This window comes from Canis lupus, chromosome 2 (genome assembly GCF_003254725.2).
Source record: "Canis lupus dingo isolate Sandy chromosome 2, ASM325472v2, whole genome shotgun sequence".
NCBI lineage: Eukaryota > Metazoa > Chordata > Mammalia > Carnivora > Canidae > Canis > Canis lupus.
In genome coordinates, this window is record NC_064244.1 from 72,293,611 (window position 1) to 72,310,018 (window position 16,408).

General features: G+C 41.6%; 1 protein-coding gene across 3 annotated transcripts in view; it reads right to left on the reverse strand.

The window, feature by feature from the left end:
- Positions 1–14,877, reverse strand: part of CEP85 (centrosomal protein 85) — a 33,472-nt gene extending 18,595 nt beyond the window's left edge. For 2 of the 3 annotated variants that reach the window (XM_049098643.1, XM_025447288.3), the window contains exons 1-3: positions 14,730–14,877; positions 9,001–9,076; positions 6,511–6,663 (exon numbers count right to left, since the gene is read on the reverse strand). In XM_049098643.1, the coding sequence (XP_048954600.1) occupies positions 6,511–6,663; positions 9,001–9,055 (208 nt within the window). In that variant the 5' untranslated portion in view covers positions 9,056–9,076; positions 14,730–14,877. Of the gene's footprint in view, positions 1–6,510; positions 6,664–9,000; positions 9,077–14,446; positions 14,470–14,729 lie in introns of those variants that run through there. The other variant, XM_049098642.1, reaches the window with a different exon arrangement.
- Between the last annotated feature and the right edge of the window lie 1,531 nt (positions 14,878–16,408).

Sequence of the window (16,408 nt, forward strand, 5' to 3'; positions counted from 1 at the left end):
TCCAATCCAATAAAAATATCCTTTCCAAGGGCTGCCAAAATCCTCTGTGGCCTCCAAAAGCTTCCCAGTGAAGGTAAGCAATGAATCTAAACTATCCAAAGAATAGGCAAAGTGGACAGTGCTGCTCTGTATCCAGGGCAGGGAGTATAGCATCTGAATCAGGATTCTATTCTCTCTCCCACACACCAGACCTGACTGCCTGGATATGTGAAGTTATTCTTAGTAACTCTCAGGTTTCACTCTAGCACAGTGAGCTCTCTCAAGTGGGTACACACTGAAATCCTCTATTTTGTATTTTGCCTTTCACTTCCCCCTTGTTTATATCCAATTATAACTTTTCATTTTTCCTTCACACTGGATTTATGCTTCTTTTAACTCTTGCCTAGTTTTGGGAGACAACTCTCTGATTAGACCAGCTGCAGAAGGTATACATTTCTACATTATTTCCAACTTTTAAGCTCTACTCTGAAGACTATAAGTTCACAGAATTAATGTGCCAAGGCAGTGGGCTTCAAGCAAATAAGAAGACTGGAATGTTAGGAAACATACATGTTACCTTCAGCAGGGAGAAATTTGATTAAGGGGACAAGGAATATAAATGTCTTCCTTTTTCAACTATGCCTAGTACTCTTTTCCAAACCAAACACATCTATCATGGAGAAGAGTAGACTACCAATTTAATTCATTTCTCTTTTTTCTTTCCATCAACCAACACAGAACACACTCAGCTAATGAGGACAGATATTACAACCTTTCCCAGAATTACTACGGATCGACTACCATCTTCTCATATGGGTTTGTAAGCAGCTCTTTAAAAACATGGACATGGGGGGACGCCTGGGTGGCTCAGCGGTTGAGTGCCTGCCTTCGGCCCAGGGTATGATCCCGGGGTCCTGGGATCAAGTCCCATATTGGGCTCCCCGCGTGGAGCCTGCTTCTCTCTCTGCCTGTGTCTCTGCGTCTCTCTCTGTTTCTCATGAATAAATATAATCTTAAAAAAACAAAAAACAAAACAAAACAAAACATGGACATGGGGCACATGGGTGGCTCAGCTGAGTGTTCAACTTTTGATTTTGGCTCATGTTGTAAGACTGATAACCCCAAGCCAGACTCCATGCTCATGCTTGAGATTCTCTCCTTCTCTCTCTGCCCCTTAAGCCGCTCATACTCGTCTCTAAAATAAATACATTTTAAAAATATTAAAAACAAACAAACAAAAAGGCGGTGCCTGGGTGACTCAATCAGTTAAGTGTCCAACTTTTGGTTTAGCCTCAGGTCATGATCCTGTGGCTGTGGGATCAAGCCCTACATCAGGCTCTTCGCTCAGCATGGAGTCTGCTTCAGATTCTCCTTGTCCCTCTCATGCTCTCTTTCTCTCAAATATATAAATAAACCTTTAAAAAATACATAAAAACAAACAAACAAAAACCCCCAAACCATGGACATGCCCAATTATCCCTTATAATGTATAGGATAATGCAAAGTATCTAATTTTCTATACTTAGGTGATCTTGGGGATATATATAAAAGGCCATACTAAAACAATAGTAATTTCTGATAAATGTGTCTGTCTTTATATATTTATAATAAGGAAATTAGCAATTGTGATAAATTACTATAAAATATGTTAAGTTACAACATAAGTCTGGTTTGTATTTTGAAACTTTTTTTTTTTTTTTTTTTTTGACAAAGAGAGAGAAAACATGAGCACGGAGAGAGGCAGAGGGAGAAACAGACTCCCTGCTGAGCAGGGAGCCCGAAGCAGGGCTTGATTCCAGGATCCTGAGATCATGACCCAAGCCAAAGGCAGATGCCCAACCCATGGAGGCACCCAGGTGCCCCCTGTATTTTGAAACATTTTAAAACAAAATAGCAACACTTATTTTCAAAAAGGCCACTTACTTTTTACAATTTTCAAAGGCTTTCAAAATGGGATATGTGATTTTTAGAAAAGTCTGCAGTTCTCAGAATCAATGGGTTTCTGCCACTTTAAGGATATTCATATTTCTAAATCTCTCTTCTCTTCAATCATACCCTCTGCCTCAACACCCAATTCTTTTTAACAGCCCTGCTTTCTTGTTGAGGGGTGGATTTAGCTATTTCGCTCTTGCTAAATCTTACTGGTTTCTGAAGTAAAGTAGTCTGAACTAAGCCAGTAATTATTTCAGTCTGCAGCAAAGAGCCGAAAGCCTTCTGGGTTCTTCAGTATCTACTTCTACCCCATCCCTTGAGAATCTTCAAGGTAAAACTTTTTTTTTTTTAAGGATTTTATTTATTTATTCATGAGAGACACACAGAGGGAGGCAGAGACATAGGCAGAGGGAGAAGCAGGTTTCTCACAGGGAACTTGATGTGGGATTCAATCCCCAGACCCCAGGATCATGCCCTGAGCTGAAGGCACACGCTCAACCACTGGGCCACCCAGGCATCCCAAGGTAAAACATTTTAATGAATAGTGGAATCAAACGACCTGTCCAGTTTAAAGATGAAACGATGACTATATTTTATACCAGTCATAAGGGTTCTTGTCAACAGGGCTCTAAATAAAACCAAGCTAGATTCATGAACAAAATGAGCAAGGATTAAAAAAAAAAAAAAAAAAAAAAAAAAAAAACGAGCAAAGATTAAGATAAAAGCCATTGTACATAACAAACACAGCAGAGAAGACACCTTGGATCTTTTATTTATTTTTTTAAAAGATTTATTTATTTAGAGTGTGTGTGTGTAAGTAGGAGGGGCAGAGGAAGGAGAGAATCTCAAGTAGACTCCTCAATGAGTGCGGAGGCCAATGAAGGAATCAATCTCACAATCTCACATGATCTCAGCCTGAGATCATGATCTTGGCTACAATCTAGAGTTGGGGGCAGCCCAGGTGGCTCAGTGGTTTAGTGCCACCTTCGGCCCAGGGCGTGATATTGGACACCCAGGACTGAGTCCCGCTTCAGGCTTCCTGCATTGAGCCTGCTTCTCCCTCTGCCTGTGGCTCCCTGCATGGAGCCTGCTTCTCCCTCAGCTGGTGTCTCTGCCTCTCTCTCTCTCTGTGTCTCTTGTAAATAAAAAAAAAATTTTTAAATAAACATAAAAAATAAATTCTTAAAAAAAAAAAAAGAGGGCAGCCCAGGTGGCTCAAGCAGTTTAGCACTGCCTTTGGCCCAGGGCCTGATCCTGGAGACCCAGGATCGAGTCCCATGTCAGGCTCCTTGCATGGTGCCTGCTTCTTCCTCTGCCTGTGTCTCTGCTTCTCTCTCTCCTCTCTGTGTATTCTCAGAAATAAATAAATAAAATCTTAAAAAAAAAAAAAAAAAAAGAGTTGGATGCTTAAATGACTGAGCCACCCAGGTATCCCAACATGGATCCTTTAAAAAAAAAAAAAAAAAACAACTTCTAGACCAATGGCTTTGGCCACTACATCAAGGCTACTACAATTTAAAGAGAATGCACTACACAGGAAATAGATTTCCCCCCAAAGGAATAAAAAGCGCACAGTCTATGTAACAATGTGACTGAATTAAATACTGCCAGTCAATTCAATAGGGGGAAAATCTAGACCATTGTTTGATTTTTAAGAGATCTATTATTTAGTCAAAGGGAAAAGGTCCCATGATTGCACATGTAGACAAATCTTAACAAACAACTAAATTGACAATAACACTTGATTATACAAGTGATAGAAAGAATACTACAGCTGGGAGACCTAAATCTGACTAGTTGTGCAACATTAGGCAAATTATTTAACCCCTCTGGGAATTTTTGTTCCTCACCAGCAAAAAGGAACTGGATTAAATGACTTTTGAAGTCCTGCCTAAAACATAATCTATAATTCAGTACTGCTCAACTGCTGAGCACCATGCCCATATACATACAGCTATCAAACTATTAAAATTAAATGTCATGTGTCTAGGAGTCAATATTAGTAAATATCTGTTTGATATTTTTTTTCTTTTCATTTCTATTTTCAAACATTTCTAGCCTTTTCTTTTTTTTTAAAGATTTTATTTATTTGAGAGAGAGTATGAGTAGAGGGGAGGGGGAGGGGCAGAAGCAGACTCCCCACTAAGCAGAGAGCCTGATGTGGGGCTCAATCGCAGGACCCTGAGGCCATGACCTGAGCAGAAGGCAGATGCTTAACCCACTGAGCCACCCAGGTGCCCCCATTTTTGCCCTTTTCTTAAAAAAACAGCTTTAGGGGATCCCTGGGTGGCTCAGCGGTTTGGCGCCTGCCTTTGGACCAGGGCACGATCCTGGAGTCCCGGGATCGAGTCCCATGTCGGGCTCCTGGCATGGAGCCTGCTTCTCCTTCCTCCTGTGTCTCTGCCCCCCCCCCCCCCAGTCTATCATAAATAAATAAATCTTAAAAAAAAAAAAAAAACAGCTTTATTGTGGACTATAACTCACATACCATTAAATTCACCCATTTGAAGTTGTACAATTCAATGGTTTTTAGTATACTCAGTATTGTGTAACCATCACTACAATCATAGAATATTTTATCACCTCCCCCCAAAAAACCTTTTACCCTTTAACAGTCACATTCCATTTACCTTAACTTTCCTAGCCTTGAACAACCACTAATTTATTTTCTGTCTCTCTAGATTTGCCTATTTGGATATTTCATATAAATGGAAACAGAAAGGGGCACCTAGGTGGCTCAGCTGGTTAAGCGTCTCCCTTCAGTTCAGGTCATGATCCCAGGGTCCTAGGATCGAGCCTCGCATCGAGTTCCAGGTTCCTTGAGGACCCTGCTTCTCCCTCTCCTTCTGCCTGCCATTCCCCCTGCTTGTGTTTTCTCTTTCCCTGTCAAATAAATACAATCTTTAAAAATAAATAAATAAATAAATGGAATCATACAGTATGTGGCCTTTTGTGTCTGGCTTTACTTAGCATAAATGTTTAAAAAGTTCATCCATTTCATAATATGTCTTAGTACTTCATTTCTTCTTATTGTGGAATAATATTCTATTATATAGATATACTACATTTTTCTCATCCATTCATCAGTTGACAAACATCTAGGTTGTTCCCACTTTTTGGCTACTATGAATAATATTGCTATGAATATCTGTGTAACAAGTTTATGTGTAGACATATGTTTTCATTTCTCTTGGGTATATAGGTAGGAGTAGAACTGTTGAGTCATAAGGTAACTCCATGTTTACTCTTTTGAAGGTCTGCCAAACTACTTTCCAAAGCAGCTGGAACATTTTACACTCCTACCAGTATTGTACAGAAGTTCCAATTTCTTTACATTCTCACCAACACTTGTTATTATCTCTTTGATTATAGCCATCCTAGTATGAGTGACATCTGATAAAGTACTAAGTGATTACTTTTGTGACTTTAACCAAGCCATCTAATCACTTTGAAATTCAGCTTTCTTGGGGTGCCTGGGTAGCTCAGTCGGTTGAGTGTCCAATTCTTGGTTTTGGCTCAGGTCATGATCTCATGGGTCATAGAATTAAGCCCTTTGTAGGGCTCTGCACTCAGCAAGGAGTCTGCTTGAAGAGTTTCTCCCTCTACCCCTCCTCCCAATCATGTTCTTTCTCTCTCTCAAAAAAATCTTAAAAAAAGAAATTCAGCTTTCCCATCTGTAAAATAGAAATAATAAAATATTTCATAGAGTTCTTAAAGATGTTAATGAAAAATGTAGAAAAAATTTAGTACAGTATCCATCATAAAGTATTTAATAAATAGTTATTAATTATTATCATCAGATCCTCTGTCCTTTAGGAACTATCTAAATGAAAAAATAAAATACTCTTGCAGTGCCTGACTGGATCAATCAGTAGAGCATGAGACTCTTGGTCTTGGACTCATGAGTTCGACTCCCACATTGGGTGTAGAGAGCACTGTCTACAGTTATTACTAAATTTAAGTAATAACTGCCCAAAATGGCAGACAAAATAAAGATACAAGATTTCAGAGAGGGATATCAGTAATGGGTGAAGAGATTGGAAAAGTCCTGTCAGACACTTCACTAGTTTTTGAAAAATAAAATCAGCATAGCTGGGAAGGGCGAGAGGAGGTATAAACAGCACAAATGGGCCCAGATAAAAGAAGGAAAGAGCTCAGATATCCAAAAACAATAACAAAAGTTCTGTGCTTTTTCATTGCACAGTAAAACATCACACTTCATAACAGTAAGAAATGTATCTGAATGGGTGGGATAGGGCCAGATCACAGAACAAAGACCTCTGAATTTTATCCTTCAAGTAACAGTAGTAGTCAAAAATTTACTGGAAAGGGAAACTATGAAACCGGGTTTTTATAAAGATTAATCTGGCAGTAGAAGTAAAGACCTAAGGCCAAAAAACCTATTAAAAAGTTGTTTAAGATAGGACAAGGAGTAAAAACTGAAAGGAAAGGGCAGATGTAAGAAACATGGAGTAAGAAAAATCAAGCACCCCTTGGCTGAAGGGACAGTTATGAATATTCTGGAAATGACAACACACCTGGAACACAAACCGAAAACGACAACACATATTAGTAATCAAAACATTAATTCAAACTTACCCTCTGCAATATCTGAGCATGACGTGCCAATGGCTGTGTCCCCACTGTCAGCTACACTCGAACAGCGGCTAAAGCGACTCCGAAAAGCCTCTGAGATAACTGGGGTCTGCCATTCAGTCCCCAGGGAGCTGCCCTTTTGAATTACACCGGATCCTGAAACAAGTAGCATTTCCCATCTTTAGTGTGAACCAACTGATGTAACCTCACAAGACTGTTTAAATAAAGCACTTAAACCTATGGAAAAAAATAGCATCACTCTACCCTTTTCTCTCTCCTATGCCTATTTCAGCTACTCTTAGTTAATTTTAAATGGAAACAGCATGAGAGCTGAGAAGTTCACAGACAGAAATAAGACTTACCAAGAAGCCAGGGACACTACATAAAAAACAATACTATCCAATAGTAGCCATCATTTTTTGAAACCTAGAAGCCATAATACTTTACCAACATGATTTCATCTACTTACTGAACAGTATTCATCATCACTGTTTTACAGAGGATAGAGCTGAGATTTGAACCCAATTTGTTTTGATTCCAATATCCACATTCTTTCCTCTCACAGGATTTCTCAATAGGTGCTTCTGGCATAGTGAACATGACAATTCTTCAATGTGCAGTCTATACATGGCAGGATGGTTTAGCAACCCTGGTCCCTTATTAAATGCCAGTAGCAGTCCTAATCCTATCCCACCAACACAGTGACACCTGAAAATATCCTCATATATTTCCAAATGCTTCCTAGGGTAACACGCAGTCCAATTTCTCTTGAAAACCACTGTTTAGGGGCCCGCGTGGCTCAGTCTGTTAAGTGTCTGCCTTCGGCTCATCAGGATATAGGGGTCCTTGGGTCAAGCCCCACATAGGGCTCTGCTCCCCTCATTCATGTGCATGTGGGCGTGCTCTCAAATAAACAGAAGGGGGGTGGGGAGGGCACCAACCATTGCTTGGCTGAACTGGGGTACTGCGTGGGCAGGGTAATCCAGATCAAGGTAAGTCTTAAAAGTCAATCTGAAGAGTTTAAGACTTTGACTGCAATGCAAAGAACCATTAAAATTTCTGATTGGGTAAGACAGATGAGATTCATTTAACTTTTTTAGCTTACTACTTGAGGGCTAGTAGGTAGAAAAGTGTTCAATAAATACTTGGTTTACTTGTATTTATTGTTAAAAAACCACAATTTTTCTAGGCTGTTATCTGATGATCCATGTAAACAGACAAGAAGGTGGCTACTTATCCATTTAAAGTGTCAGAGTTTGAGTTGAAATCAGAAAAGAAGGTTCTATAGACTCCTTGATTTGGTGGGAAGCAAATGATATTTAAACACAAATCACCTTATTCTCTTCTTCCAATTTTAGTGCTTCTCCCATCTTTTTAACTCACTTTCTTCTAATTTTGCTACCCTGTGCATTTTACGGAAGGCACTGTTGGGGTCACAGTGGACTGCTTGATGTGAAAGAATCTACACATATGCAGCAATCGGTAATAACCTTTCACAGAAGACCTACCCAACAATCAGCGCTTCTGATCAGCATAAGAGCAGCTGGTGTTACTATCTGTACTAAGTATAACTCTAGGTAGAAGGAAAAAAAATTGATTCTTGATAAGTCTATATGGTGTTATCTCTCTAGTCAGTAGACAATTTGCCAGGTCTTTTGAAATAATAAAAATTGATTGAAGGCCTCTATTACCATCTTCCTGTCCTCTTACTTGTTAATAGTACTAATCTTCCATTCTTTACCAGTACTTTACTATCTGCTCACCCCATACATCAATTCTGAAGACATATTTAGTAAAATAAAAATGTATTTTGAGGGGCACCCAGCTGGCTTAGTCGGTAGAGCACCTAACTCATAATCTTGGGGTTGTTAGTTTGAGCCCCACACATTGGGTGTAGAGATCACTTAAATAAAACTTTCTACTTCCTATTTAAATATACTGTATCTACTTAATATGTTTATTGGGTGTATTTATTTATATATTTCTGTATTTATATATGTTTAATATATATACTTAATATATCCACAGAGCTTTCAAAATCTTGTCAATCCATTCTAAAGATAAATTCCCGAGTCTCCAGTGACAACATAACTGAGTCTGTTGGCATCCAAGAAGAATTCCAATCTTTGTGGGCTAGCAGATGACTGACCCACCCACAGGACTACAAAGACAACATAGAACACAGTAATTTATGCTGTGTTTTTCTGATTTCATTTGGAACTATGTTCCAAAGTCATTCTGTTCCTTCATGTGTCCTCCCCTCCCAATCAATCATGTGGTCTTGTTGGAAGCCATGTAGGACCAGAGATAAATAGCTGCTCTTTTGGAGAGGGCTGTTTTTCTACTCAATATAGCTTTATGTTATTTTTATTCTTTAAGTACCAGCATTTCAGTAAATGTTTTTGTGCGTAGTATTTCCTTTAAAGGAAATTTCAGTTATGAAATAACAGAGCAAAGGTCAGAAACTTAACCCAGAAAACTCTGACTACTCACCTGGTGAAGTGACATGAGAGATCCTCTCACTTGGGTATTTCTCCTGCATGGCCATCAACACTGTTTTTTGAGCCAACTGTAGAATGAAGGAATAACCAGTCAGATCTATCTTTTATTTTTTATTTTTTTATTTTTTCAGATCTATCTTTTAATTCCTAATTCACTCCCATTCAACTGAAACTGTCAAAACCACATGCGATAGTCCTCCACGTTTTACTCTTAAAGATATTTTTTAAGGTAAAGCAACTCCTAATACTCCATCCTACTTCTCTTCCTAAAATAAAGGAGAGAAAACCTAAAACCAAATGGAGATTTCCAACACTGATCCTATAAGGTCCTAGAATTCCTCAATTGTTGCAAAAATTAAAAACAATTGGGATCCCTGGGTGGCTCAGCAGTTTAGCACCTGCCTTCGGCCCAGGGCGTGGTCCTGGAGTTCCAGGATCGAGTCCTGGAGTCCTGCATTGGGCTCCCTGCATGGAGCCTGCTTCTCCCTCTGCCTGTGTCTCTGCCTTTCTCTCTCTTTCTCTCTCTGTGTGTCTCTCATGAATAAATAAATGAAATTTTAAAAAAGAAAAATAATACTTTTATTTTTAAAAAATACTTTGAGAGAGAGAGAGAGCACAAGAGGGGAGGAGCAGAGGGAGAGAAGCGGACTTCCCACGGAGCAAGAAGCCCAACTCAGGTCTCAATCCCAGGGCCCTGGAATTGTGACCTGAGCTGAAGGCAGACATGTAACTGATTGAGCCACCCAGCTGCTCCATATTACTTTTAATTAACAAACTTTGCCAAGGATTTTGTTAGCAATGAAAACAGGATGGGAGAGTAAGGCAAAGAAAGAACCAAATAACCAAACCAACAGAGAAGTATTATAACTTCAATTATGATTAACATAAATCTCCCAATTCTTCTAGTAATGGAAGTTAGTTATATGATACACAAATAGAATTCTTGATCATAAGCAGAACCCCAATTCTCAGCTGGGAACATGAAGTTTTCTTCCCATTTCCCTACTTCTTAGAACATTTATATTTATTCTAATGGTAAGCTGTGAGAATTCAGCAGAAGTCTGATATCTATCTGCGTAAACAAAAGCTTTAATTAACTGTAACTAACAGAAGCAAATACTAATAATATATTTGCATAGTACCTGAGAGTCACGAAAGTACAGGAAGTGGTTCAGTATATGAACTCAAGATCGGATAGTTTAGGCTTATTTAGATGACGAGGCATTTGGCTACCTTAAGAGAATCATAGTTACTCCCGCCGTTTACCCATGCTTCATTGAATTTCTTCCTTTGACATTCAGAGCACTGGCAGAAATCAGTTTAGGCTTAAAGTCTGACTTAATTAGCTGTGTAACCTTGGGCAAATTTCCTAATATCTTTGTATCTCAGTTCCTTCATATAAAAATAAGGATGGGGGTGCTTGGGATTCAGTTGGTTGTATATGTGACTTTTTTTTTTTTTAAGCTTTGTTTATTTATGAAAGACAGAGAGAGAGAGAGAGAGAGAGGCAGAGACACAGGCAGAGGGAGAAGCAGGCTCCATGCAGGGAGCCCGACATGGGACTCGATCCCAGGTCTCCAGGATCATGCCCTGAGCCACCCAGGCTGCCTGGATAGGTGACTCTTGATTTTGGCTCGGGTCATGGTGTCAGGATCGTGGACAGAGCCCCATGTTGGGCTCCTCACTCAGTGGGAAGTCTGGTTGAGATTCTCTCCCTCCACCCCTCCCAACTGCTTGTGGATATGCACTCACTCTCTCTCCCTCCTTCTCTCTTCAATAAATAAATCTTAATAAAATAAAATGAAAATTAGGATAGGGCAGCCCGGGTAGCTCAGCAGTTTAGCGCCGCCTTTCAACCCAGGGTGTGATCCTGGAGACCCGGGATCCAGTCCCGCGTTGGGTTCCCTGCATGGAGCCTGATTTTCCCTCTGCCTGTGTCTCTGCCAATCTCTCTGTGTGTCTCTCATGAATAAATAAAATCTTTAAAAAAAAAAAGAAAAGACAATGCAGATAGGAGCACCTATGTGACTGTCAGTTATGTGTCCCACTTTTTAAAGATTTTATTTATTTATTCATGAGAGACACAGAGAGAGACGCAGAGACATAGGCAGAGAGAAAAGCAGGCTCCCCAGAGGGAGCCCAATGTGGGACTCGATCCCAGGACCCCAAAATCACAACCTGAGCCAAAGGCAGATGCTCAACCACTGAGCCACCCAGATGCCCATGTGTCCAACACTCTTGATCTCAGCTCAGGTCTTGATCTCGGGCTGTGAGTTCAAGCCCCATGTTGGGCTCTATGTGGGGTAGGAAGCCTACTTAATCATCATCATCATCATCATCATCATTATCATCATCATCATCATTATCAAATGAGGATAAAGACAGGACCCAATTCATGCTAATTCATTTAGAATTAACTCACAATAGTGTCTGACACACATTGAGTCCTTAATTATGTTATTATTTCTTGGCAGTTTACATCAATAAAAAGTGGCATATGGGGGGGGGGTCTCTGGAAGATAAAGTATGAATTTAGAAACTGAATTTATAAGAGCCCCCAAAGAGTTTGGGACAAACTCAGTTGATAGATCACAATTCTTAGAGGAGAAATCCAACTTTGGTAAGAAAACAGAGGAGATATATATGTATCTATATCTATAAATTCTATCTCTCTATATAATTTCTCTAATGTGCTTTACTGACCTCTAGAGTTTTCTCTTAGTAACAACAACCCAAACCCTAATTCACTGCATCTACAATAGAAATGGTACCATCCCCTGAAATCCTAGGTCTTCACATAGTGGGTAAGAGAGGATTATTCAGTCAAAGCTTCAATTTATGGCTATTATCAGTTAGTGTGTTAATGGTAACACATAAGGATTAGATTGTCTACCTAGTAGTGATATCAAAATCCTTTTCTTCACACATTTCTTTAAGGTATTACAAAATGATAGTAGGTCCATTGGATTCTGAGACCTTTCCAAATTCAGATGAGTTGAAAATAGGATGAGAAAAGAACTCAGTTAAGCAGAGTTACTCTATAACTCAGCAATTCCACTCCTAAGAATATGTTCAAGAGAAATAAAAATATGTTCACACAAAATTTTGTACATGAATGTTCAGAGCAGCATTATCGATAAACCAAAAGGTAAAAAAAACCTCAAATGTCCATCAACTGATAAATAAATTCCATTTATGTGAAATGTCTAGAACTGGCAAATCCATATAGACAGTAGATTAGTGGTTTCCAAGGACTAAGAGGAGGGAGGTGGGGGAATGGGGAATGACTGCTAATGGATATGGGGTTTCTTTCCAGGATGATGAAAATCTCCTGATATTAGATAGCAGTGGTGCTAAAAAAAAAAAAAAAGTGGTGGTGCTGCACAACCGTGTGAATGTACTAAAACCACTGAACTGTACACATATAAAATTGAATCTTACTGTACATTAATTTTACCTCAAAAAAAAAAACTAAAAAAAAAAAAAAAAAAAACTCTCAAAAGGAGTAAAACAGTATGGAGGAGATAATTTTTTTTCTTAAGTAGTCTCCACACCCAGCCACGCCAGCACGGGGCCTGAACCCATAAACCTGAAATCAAGACCTGAGCCAAGACTAAGGGTCAAACACTTAACCAACTGAGCCACCCAGGCGCCCCAGAAGAGATAATTCTTGAAGTCCTACAAAGTTCACAAGTAAATGAGGTACTGGTACAAGTTTTTAAGACCATTTGAAGGATATAAAGATTTCCTGAGATAAAAGTGAGAGAAATGAATTGTAATACAAATAATCAATTATACAGCCAAGAAAGGTAGGAGTGAATGGAAGCAGACAGAAAAAAAAAGCACCCAAAAAAAAAAACAAAAAAAAAAGAAAAAAAAAGCACCCAACATTGATGGTTTCTATCTTCAAAGCCTTTTAAATTACCAAAGTATTCATTCAACAAATTTAACATATGTTGAGTACTTATTTCCTACGAAGCACTGTGCTAAACACTCTATAGGTATAATGTCTTATGTTTAATGCTCACATCAAACCTGTGAAGCAGATACTATTATGACCCTTATTTTATGGATGAAAAAAAATGAAGATTTAGAGAGGTGAAGGCCATATAGCTAGGAAGAGACTTCAAAGCCAGGACTGTGCTCTAATGTTATACAGTCTAGTCAGCATTCTTTCTGTGTGTGACAGAAAGAAATAAAGTAAGTTACCAAGGTACCATAAATTGGGAGTTTCTGCTTCAGACACAGCCAGAGCTGCAAGCCCTAAAGAAGTTAGGGGCAGGGAGAGCTCACACGATTTCTTCACGTTGCCCTTTGGTCACCACCCAGGCTCTATTTCCCAAGTTGCCACCCAAGACTTAGGCTTCAACTGTTACAAGTATTTCTCCCCTTGAAGAATTATAATCTTAGGGTGGAACGTCACACTTGGCAGCTGCTGAGAACCACATCAAGACTGGGGAGGATTTGAAGGGATACACAGCTGACAAAAGCACATTAAGAATCTCACACCATCACACTATTTTCATGACCTTGATCTTTCATTAAACCAGACCCAAAGAAAGAGAAAACAAATCCTGCCAAGAAGTTGCCTTTACAAAGTCCTGATACATACAAGGCCACCAGACTATTATAAAACCTACAAGGCCTAAGGGCAGGTAGTGAGGTATGGTTATCTTAATCATCCTGGTGGTATCATCACCCCTCCCTACCTAGCACACAGTATTCATCAATCAAAATATACTGAGGGCCTACTATCTGCCTGCCTCTGTACCATGTACTTTTACTGCTTTAAAAGACAAACGGGGTTTTCATCCTCCTATTTTATCCTGATGAGGTGCTGAACACCCTCTATTGAACAAACTCGCTATAACCCACTAAACTTGTGGTTCATCCAAAGCACCAGTTCCTCCTTGTCTAGAGCAGGGTTCCTCAATCTGGATGCTCCTGACATTTTAGGTCAAAGAAGTCTTTGCTGGAAGGCGGGGGGGGGGGGGGGGGGGGGGGCTGTCCTGCACACAGTTGGATGTGTAGCAGCAGCCCTGATTTCTACCCACTAGACACCAGGCGTAATCTCTGAGTTGTGGCAACTAAAATTAAAACTGTCTCCTGACACTATCAGATACCCCGTGTGGAGCAAAGTCGGCTCGGAAACTCCAGCCCGGTGCTTTCACAAGAGCTGTCTGTCTCCCCAACCGTCCCTCTTCACCCTGTAACCCTCCACCCCCAACTTCCCTTCCTTAGGGAGGGCTCCCTGCCGTCCGTCTCCCACTACACTGGCGCCTTGTGCCCAGGGCCGGGTTCTCCGGGCCACACCACTGAGTGTTAACCTAGCCGCACCGGCTTCACGTCTACTCTTCTCCCCGGATCCTCTGCTCCGCGAGGGCAAGCAACGTGCTTCCCGCTGTCCCCCCCGCCCCGGCGACTGGCACAGGGCCTACCCTTTACAAAGGTAAAGCAACTGCTGTGGAGTGAACCGCGGAGAAAGCCCGGCGAAGAGGGCGGGGAGGCGACCGAGTCGCGAGGGGGCGTGTGCGGGGCGTTATTTTAGGAAGCCCAGAGGGGGAGACCCGGAGGGGACGGTTTAGCGGCTCTGCGCATGCGCTGCGCTCTCCCGCGGCCCCCGAAGAAGGTAGGTCATGAGTGTCTGGGCTCCTCCGGTGCTCCCCAAGGCGGGCGGGCTCTACCAGCCCGACAAGGGTTCCCCAGGGGAGGAGGACTTACGTGGGGCCGAAAACGGGCAGCGAAATCCCTCACCCAGGGACGCTGACTGCAGCCACCACGTCAGCCGCGGGCGGCGGTTCAGTCCCCCAGCTCCCCTAACGGCCGTTACACGCCCGCCGGGCCGCGCGCCTGAGAGCGCGCGCCGCCCCGCCCCCGCCCCTTTCTGCCGCCCGCGGCCAATCAGGAGTCGGGCCGCGCCGATGTCCCGCCCCTGCACGCTGCGCTCGGCGCCGGGAGCGGACGGATCTCTCTGCGCATGACCCCGCAGCTCCTCCGAGCCTTCTCTGGAGCCCCTGCCCGGGTCTCGCCTGTGGGCGGAGCTCTCGTCTCAGGTCTGCAGTGACTCGCCGGGCTTGGGCTGTTCGAGAAGCTGGAGGCCAGGGAAAATCATTCCGGAACCCTCCGCCACACACACACACACACACCGCCTCACCCTTCTCTCATTCCCCATGGCCTGTCAGTCCTCCTACCTGAAATGAAGCAGGGGGTCGGGTTGTGGTCCCGAGTTAGGGTGCGACCTTGGGTCACTGCCTTGTCAGTGTTAGGGCTCCGTCTGTGGCTGGGATCAGGGCTTGCGCTGGTTGGGTCAGACTGTAACCAGCACTCGGGTTGAAGGGTAACTAACAGATCGATCTTGCCTCCCTACCCAAACTCGGTCTCCAGGAAAAGTACTAAGTTCGTTTGCGTTCATATATACTTAAGAATCAGATTGGGGAATTGTTAAAAGGAGGAACAAAGACACGAGCCAAAGTAGTGAAATATTCCAGGTTTCTGGAAACCTGACTTGAGGGGGAGAGGCATTAAAAAGTTGGAGGATTTCTTAACTCTGAAGAACCGGGCTTAAAGAGCGTTAATTACGGGATGAAATTCGCTCTATAGTTAGGACTCTGGGGACGTGCCCCAAAATTCTGTTCCGTCCCTTCCCGGCCCCCAGCCTCCTATAACATTTTAAGGTAAAAATATAGAAGGCATAGAATAGGTTTAATGGATAATGAACCTAGGAATGATGTGATGGATGCATTTAGAGGATATTCTCTGAAATTAGGACCAAACACTTTTGTTAAAACATAAATGGTAAGAATGAGTATCTAAATGAAGAAACTTGTGGACTAATGGGTAGGAAGTAGACTGGTGATGGAAACATCTACTTGACTGCTTCTATTTCTTTTGTGAAAAACTTCTGTGAAGAGAGAAAGCAGGGGCATGTAGTGGACTGAGAAGAGCAGGGAGGATTTGAAGAGCTGTTGCAGACAGAGAATGGAAGACAAACCTGACTGGAAACATAGTGGAAGTGCTAAGATTTAAATTTACAAATGGCAAATAGTGCATTTGTACAGTTTCCTCCAATAAATTTTTTAAAAGATTTTATTTTTAAGTAATCTCTACACCAATGTGGAGCTCAAACTCACAACCTGATCAAGAGTTGCATACTGGAGATCCCTGGGTGGCTCAGCGATTTAGCACTGGCCTTTGGCCCAGGGCGTGATCCTGGAGTCCCGGGATGGAGTCCCACATCAGGCTCCTTGCGTGGAGCCTGCTTCTCTCTGCCTGTGTCTCTGCCTCTCTCTTTCTCTTTCTCGGTGTATCTCATGAATAAATAAATCTTTAAAAAAAAAAAAAAGTTGCATACTCCACCGACTGAGCCAGCCATGTGACCCAGATATCTGTATTTTTAAAGT